The sequence below is a fragment of the Thalassophryne amazonica genome, chromosome 10 (genome assembly GCF_902500255.1).
Source record: "Thalassophryne amazonica chromosome 10, fThaAma1.1, whole genome shotgun sequence".
Lineage (NCBI taxonomy): Eukaryota > Metazoa > Chordata > Actinopteri > Batrachoidiformes > Batrachoididae > Thalassophryne > Thalassophryne amazonica.
In genome coordinates this window covers 89,891,004-89,898,757 of record NC_047112.1, presented here as the reverse complement: position 1 = coordinate 89,898,757, position 7,754 = coordinate 89,891,004, and the positions used below count along the sequence as shown (strand labels likewise).

The following is a 7,754-nucleotide window of genomic DNA, read 5'->3' as shown; positions in this document are numbered from 1 at the left end:
CAACATTTTTCCCTTCAGTGCACTTCTTTTCTTAGTGCACACCCACACACCCACACACACACACACACATATATATATGTGTGTGTGTGTGTGTGTGTGTGTGTGTGTGTGTGTGTGTGTGTGTGTGTGTGTGTGTGTGTGTGTGTGTATAGATATATAAGAACAAGAAGTCCAGTTTCTGTCAAGTAAACATCTGGATGTTATATTTAATGATATATTAATACAAATATATTTATTCATGCTCCTATCGTTAATGCTTCTGGTTACTTATTTAGAAAGTGGAGGCAGTAAAACAACGGCAACTTAAAAAAAAAACAACTTTCTCTTAAAAAAAGTTTGTAGATGTGAGTACAGCTTATTTTAACCTTTACAACAAGAAATACTGTACTTAAATGTACAGCTTTCATATATGTAACTCTTGAGAGCCTGTTCCGTTTGTTTAGGTCTGCTGTCGCTTTTACTCACCACTAGAGGGCGACAGAATATCACTATCGAACCATCACCTGTGGGTGGAACCATGGAAGGCATCTCAGTGACGTAGATTTAATGAGACGGAAGTCAAACTTGTAGTCGTTGGGATTCTTGTCAGTGACATGACAAAAGAAACTGCAGTTTGAAAATTAGACAGTAATTCAAGTTTGAAAAGGCGGCAGATTTGGCAGGTAAGTGATTCAATTTTGTAGACAATTATTCTTCTATTCTGTGTGTAATGTGAGACTAATATCTTGTGGTGTTGTTCTTGTTGCAATGCTAATTCGCTAAATATCTCCACATTTTTCCTCTCTAGTGTTAAATTTACTGATGAGCTGTTCTGGTTCAGGCCTCAGAGGATTCTGTCAGAATTTTTCTTCCACTTCGTGATATGAATGTTGCTCAGGCTTAAATAACCCACAGTATTATGTGTGATTTCAGACTGATTTGCAGAGAAGTTTCAGTCAGAAGCAGAAAGGATGGTAAAGGGTTCATTTCCTCTTGCTGTTTTGAAGATGAACTCTATCAGATTCTGTTCAGCAAATAAATAATTCTGCACCTCCCTTTTCTCTTTGCTCAGCATGGCAGAGTGAAGGTAAAAACTACAGCTCAGCAAGAGGAGGAGAAAAGAAAGGAGCGAGAGAAGAAACTGAAGATGTATGTGGCCGCACGGGATGCTTGCTTTTCTAAGGTATTTGAAAAGATATCACACACTGCATGTGAAAATGGCCAGCTTGAAGAAGTGTATAAAAAAGTACAAAACATCAGAGACTGTATGCAACATCGTTTTAAATTCAAGGGAGTTCAGGATTTTGTGTAATTTAGCATTACTTGCCCGCTTGCATTTGTTTACCTATTGATAGTGGTGCAGTTCTTTAGAGAAGTGCATTTACATCACAAATGAAGCCAAAACAGGTTGGTACTTACATGCATAACAGTAATTATTGAGACTAAAATGATGACCATCGCTTGCATTGTGAGGGAGCATCATCTTAAACATTTTGGCCATGTGGTGTGTTTTTCTGAGCGTCATCGAGCACATTGGTGCCAGTGTTGTGGTCTGAGTTTGCGCCGGTCTCATTTTACCAAGCGCATGCGCAAATCGATTTTTTTTTCACGGTCAACTTCCGGGAGGTCTAGATTTACCATTTCTTGCGGCGATCTTCAACCGAGCAGATGTATTTTGAAATAACTGCATTTTCCACACACAATTTCGATTCAGAAAACTTGAAGTGGGACATAAATTCAGACTTGCAGGCTGGAAATTTCAGACTAGCTAGGTAACTAGTAACCAGAATTATAATGGTTAAATCAATAAGCATCAATAGAAAGTGACAGGATTTACTTGTGGTTCCAATTTAAAAAATTATATAATATATTTGCTTGGCAAATTTGGACCAGGGTCAATAACACACAAGTCTCAATATACCAAGATGGTAAGTTCAGACTGTGGCTGCTACAGTCTAATTTTACCTGGTAAATTCAGACTGGTGGTAATCTCAGACCGTGACACCGGTGTTCTGTCGAGATGAGGTGCGTCGTCGAGATGAGGTTCCTCGCATAACTGCATATGTGTGCACTGACAAAAATACTTGACGAAGTTCGCTTATTTTGATGGGAAAGTAAATGTATAAATTGTTCATCCGAACGTAGTAATGTATAAAATCTACTCACTATAAAACGATAAGTATTTTTAACCTGGAGTTAGCTTATTTCAACAGGCAAAATATACATATACATACATTTATGCTCCTAATGTAAAATACAGAAAATGTTTTACTTACTAGGCTATAAATACACTGAATACAATTAATAAAAAAAAAAACTTTGCCAAAAAAAAAAAATGCGCATGCGCAGTTGCATGTTGAGCGAGTTACATCATCTCCCCATGTGCAGTTGCGCGAGCCACCTCATCTCGACAGGTGACGTTTTCAAGTCCGGGGTAGAGCGATATGCGCACGCATGCATAGTAGCGTGACGCACCTCATCTCGACGGGAGTTGAGGACCCCAGTGGCTGGAGATGGTCAAGGCGTTGCCCACGTTTCACCTAGCTGTGTCAGATAATGCAGTGGTTATGGACTGGTTGTCTGCCTGGGCGGTTGTCATCCATATTGTGGATGCTCCCAGACTCGAGGTTTGACTTGACTTGGTGTAGTCAGTTATATCCATATTTCGATAGTGATACCATTTTTGTAATTTTGCCTCTGTACATCACTTCAGTGAAGTCTAAATGAAGCATCAAAATGTGCTTGTAGTGTAGATTTGCACCTTTAATTCGGGTTTACCTGTTGAGGAATTACCATTTTCAGAGACTATAAATAATTGGACAAACTCAATGCAGTATTAGAAGTCTTTGCACACGTCAGGAGATGGATGCACGAATATTTCCAAGTCACTGAATATGTCTTGGATTTAATTAACAGCAAGTGTAAAGAAATGTGAACAGTACGGTGCTGCATGGTAAATCTGTCTGAAGTAGGCATTTCTCAAAAACTGAGTTACTAGGCAAGAATGAGACAAGTGAGGGAATCCAAGACACTCCTAACAGTCTGGAAGGAAATAAATGCTTCTGCGGCTGTGACTGGAAAAAATTGTGCATCGTGACGTGCAACTTTTACATGTTGCACCACCAGTTGCAGTTTCATGGTGGAGTGGCACAGAGAAGGATTTTCATTTTTGTGGTTGTACTTATTCTCTGTAAATTAATGCTTGTCACAAATTATTTGGTTTCATTCTTCTCTATATACTTTATAGAGCTCTGCATGTAGAAGAATGACCAGGTGTGTCTGCTTTACTTTGTCCTGTGTGGTCAGAGGAAGGAGGGCGTTTGTGATGATGAGGCCCTCCAGTTGACTCAACAGCTGCTTTCTTCTAATCCTGACTTTGGAACCCTGTGGAACTACAGAAGAGAGATCCTCATGCACCTGGACACTGTGAGGTTGGTTTGTATTTTCCTCATTGTAGCAAAAGTAATATCCCATTTTTTTTTTGCATGGCTAAGCCATCTCAGTACAACAGAAGAAGGATGATTTTTGTTTATTAATTTCTGCTTCAGGGAAATGGATGACATGCAAAAGATTTATGAGGCCGAGCTGTCATTTTTAGAGACTTGTTTGAAGGTGAATCCAAAGTCCTATGGCAGCTGGCACCACAGAGGTTGGGTCTCTGCCCGCCTGCCTCAGCCAGATTGGGCCAAGGAGCTGCTCCTCTGCAATCGCTGCCTTAGCCTGGATGAACGCAATTGTGAGTGGTGTACTCGTAGTTTAAAAAAAATAAAAATAAGAGGATTTAGTGGTCAAAAACAGTTGGGGAAAGGAGTCAGTTAATGCTTCTGTGTGTTCTTGTAATGTATGAGTTATTATACGTATGTCACTGTACTGTTTCCATGCTTTAATGTTCACCCTTTAATTCCAACATATTCTTTCATTTTAACCAGTTCACTGTTGGGACTACCGCCGGATGGTTGTGAAGATGTCTGGTGTGCCCGTGGATCAAGAGTTGGAATTTACTGACCGTCTTATTGGTTCCAATTTTTCCAATTACTCCAGCTGGCACTACCGCAGTACCTTACTGCCACTCCTCCACCCAGAGTCCCCAGAGAACCCATCGCCTTGTCATAAGCCTCCCCATTCCTCCCCTCCAACATCTCCGCAAATCCACTCTCATCGAGTGTGTGAACAACAGCTACTCAAAGGTTAACTTCATGACACACAAAATGTTGTTATTGTCTGCTGTATGCCAATGAAAACAACAGAGGGCAGTATTGTTGTGCAAGCTGTCTGAGCATTCCGCGTGCACTTGAGCTGTTTTTATGTACAAGACTGAGTTTGCCAATTCAAAATGATCTTTTTTATTTTCAGAATATGAACTTGTGCAGAATGCCTTCTTCACTGACCCCAATGACCAAAGTGCTTGGTTCTATTATCGCTGGTTGCTAGGCAGAGGTATGCCGATGTGTAATCGTTTGTTTTCATGTATGAGTACATATGGAGGTACATTTGACTTTATTTTTGTCCTGTTTGAGCATGCAAACATTATCAAAGCTTTTCTGTATTTATTTATCAAACATAAGTTGTACACAACATTTTTCTTGGTCCTTCTAACAGCAGATCGTGAAGAGATGATAAGCTGTGTCTATGTCAGTCGAGAAGAGGAGAGAGTGGCTGTTGCCTTCTCTCGGCCTGTCAATGTATGAATCTTCAATTACTGTCATTATACAAATATTTACTTTGTGTCTTAACTAGTCCATGGGCCAAGCAGATTTTCGGTACCGCTTAAGCGGACTAAACAACACTTTGAATCCAGCCTCAGTGTGCCATGACCTACACAAAAATGTATGATAGCCATTTGTAGTTGTAGCCAGGTAGGGGTCAATGAAGAATTACAGAGGTCAAAATTTGAAAGTGCTGCAATTATATTCAGAAATATACCGCATTTGTTGTCTGATTGTAACTATTGCAAAAAGGTATGGTTGGACTAACTATGACTGAATTCAGTGGATTTCTGGTGTAAAAACAGCAAAAATGTTGACAAAGGTCCGTTTCAGTTTGGACAGGGGTCAAAAGTTAAACTTGCTCCAGTTTTGGTAAGAAGTGATGCAAATTATTGGTTGAGTTAATAGGGTTTTATAAAAGAAATAGTTTTCACTATTTGTTATATGTAGTTATCATGTTACAGGGTAACATATGTCACAGTGTACGTCGACCTTATTTGACCTTTTACTTTGGAACCTAAGCATTCAACTTGGTCAAAACTATTCCATTTATTAATCCTTTTATTTCAACCAATGATTCGCATAACTGTTTTTACTGAAATTGGAGCCACTTTAAACTTTTGACCCCTGTACAAACTGAAACGGACTTTTGTCACCATTTTTGCTGTTTTTACCCCATAATTCCTTTTTGGAATCATTATGATCAGACAAATAATGCGGTATAGTTTTCAACATGATTGGAGTATTTTTAAATTTTGACCTCTGTGTAACCCTTCATTGACCCCTACCTGGCTACAGCTACCACCCTGGGATAGCTATAATACATTTTTGGGTAAGCCATGGTACACTGAGGCTGGATTGTAAGTGTCATTTAGTCCCCTTAAGTGGTATTGATTAGGTCAAAATTGATGACTGACTCATGGACTAAACCTCATGTTTTCACTTCTACACGGTGGCTGGAATTTGCTCACTGACTTTTCTTCATTCCTTTGTTGTGTTAGGGACGGGGTGTTGGTCTTCAGCTGGTGCTTGATGGTCAGATCCAGCAAGTAGAGTGGAGGAGTGTTCACCCACGCTATAATCACAGCCCTGTCTTGGTATCCTTTTCTGTTGTGACACTATGTAAGTCGTAACACAGGTGCTGATGTTGGCTTGAATTCTGTATAGTGAGGTGGGGGTGGCCGATTGGATAATTTTTCAGCTCAGAAAAAAACAAAACACTCACAAAAGGATAAATATTACTTTGCTTTGTATTTTTAAAAATAATAAGTAATGAAAATGAGGAACTTTTGCCTGTGGTTCTGAATGAAAAGGTGTAAATTTGTTTATTAAAGTAAAATGCTTAATAGTTGTATTCAGTTGCAATATGAACAATATCAGTGAGTTATAAAGCTGCCTTTGTCGAAATCATGAAAAGGAGAAAAACTAATTTGATTTTATAATTACATTTTTTTCTTCTTCTTCTTAACAGAGATGAGGGTATCTCCATTGTTGGTTGAGAAGATAACAAAAATAATTATATTTATCACCCTTTTTGGATAAATACTTCCACTGAAAAAATTCAGCAGCATGAGTGTGAGAAATCCTAAAAATTTACTGGGGTCTGGTGCCTGCTGGAGAGTCAGCCAGGGCCAGTGTGGAGACCATTTTGACCTTTATTTTAGCATGTTTGGGCTCAATATATTTGAGAAAAAAATTACTTTTGTATCTGTAGACTGCCAGAAAGATGGAAATCATCTGAAAATATAGGTACTGGATTTCAAGAGTTAACATGAGAACGTGATCTCACAGAATCTTCTGGCCATAGCTGTCGCATTTCAGCCAGTTTGGCTGTGTGCGCTCAATTCAGTGGGCAGAATCAGTCAAAATCAATCTTATGCTGCGTTCACACCGGGTGCGACCAGACGCCACAAATCTGCATTGGTCGTGTGGCGACGGACGTGCCACCATTGCCTGGTGTGTCATTCTGCTTTTGCTGCGAAAATTTGCCCAGTGCGTCATCAAATAGGAGGAGCTTCCATTCCGCTCACCGCCTCCGGTTGTCAGTCAAGTTAACATGATGGACCTTGATCACATGGAGCGAGTTGTTGTGGAAAGCTGACAAACGTCATGAGATGTTCCTAATTCGGGGAGTATCATTATTTGCCGCAGGAGCTGCGTCTGCAGGACGGCTGATTTCAGCGGTCCTTCCGCCTCTGCAGGACCCAGTTTGAGGACCTCCTGTCCCGTTCACGCGTGCACATGTAAACAATATAAAAAAAAAAAACTCTGCTCCCCCTCTTGCGGGGCTGCTGCTACCTCCAAAAACTCTGTCATAATAGTGTTTAGAAACCAGTCACCATTTGCTTTATTATACATCTGTGTAGTTAGTAAATAAAATAATCTTCACGGACGATTCGCTCACGCGCGCATGTAAAAAAAGAAAAAAAAAAAAAAACTCTGCTCCCCCTGCTGCGGGGCTGCTGCTTGCTCCAAAAACTGTCATAATTGTGAAATAAAGGACTGACGTGCGTTGTTGATGGTCTCAAAGAGACTTCTTGCGAAGTTAAAGTGAAGCAGTGTTTTCATGTGTTGTTTTAAAAACATACAGCGCCGTGTATTGATCCCAGCAGCAGACACTGGCTGCTCGCTCCACCTCACAGACAAAGTGAGAGGTAGCGCGCACTTTTTTTTTTTTTTTTTTTTTTTTTTTTTTTTTTTTTTAGTGAATCAACTGACTATTCCAAAAAACACTTTTATCAGGCTGATTCTTATTGGATTCAGTCAGTTTTCATCTTCTCAACAACAGGCCACACAGCAGATTTATCATTGTGGCTTTTGAGGAAATCAATGTGGAAAGGCCACATTCTGCAACCCCACATGAGGCTGTTTTTAACAGTCTGCGTTCATGAAGTGCAGCTGCAGCTCCTCCACTCAGTGATTTTACAGAGAATGCATCGGAATAAACACAGTTATCACTTTAAAGACAAGACACTATGACATCAGAACAGAATGTTGTAACCCTAAGTTTGTTTCCAAGGCTGTCAAGCCTTCACTGGCTTTGTTTAAGGCATGAAGCAAAGATGCAAA

General features: G+C 39.9%; 1 protein-coding gene across 1 annotated transcript in view; it reads left to right on the top strand.

Moving 5' to 3' along the window:
• Positions 1–542: 542 nt before the first annotated feature.
• rabggta (Rab geranylgeranyltransferase subunit alpha) overlaps positions 543–7,754 on the top strand; it is a 46,541-nt gene continuing 39,329 nt past the window's right edge. The window contains exons 1-9 of the mRNA XM_034180478.1: positions 543–662; positions 913–953; positions 1,052–1,162; positions 3,286–3,410; positions 3,528–3,715; positions 3,909–4,166; positions 4,333–4,416; positions 4,579–4,661; positions 5,687–5,782. Of these exons, the coding sequence (XP_034036369.1) occupies positions 951–953; positions 1,052–1,162; positions 3,286–3,410; positions 3,528–3,715; positions 3,909–4,166; positions 4,333–4,416; positions 4,579–4,661; positions 5,687–5,782 (948 nt within the window). The 5' untranslated portion in view covers positions 543–662; positions 913–950. The remainder of the gene's footprint in view (positions 663–912; positions 954–1,051; positions 1,163–3,285; positions 3,411–3,527; positions 3,716–3,908; positions 4,167–4,332; positions 4,417–4,578; positions 4,662–5,686; positions 5,783–7,754) is intronic.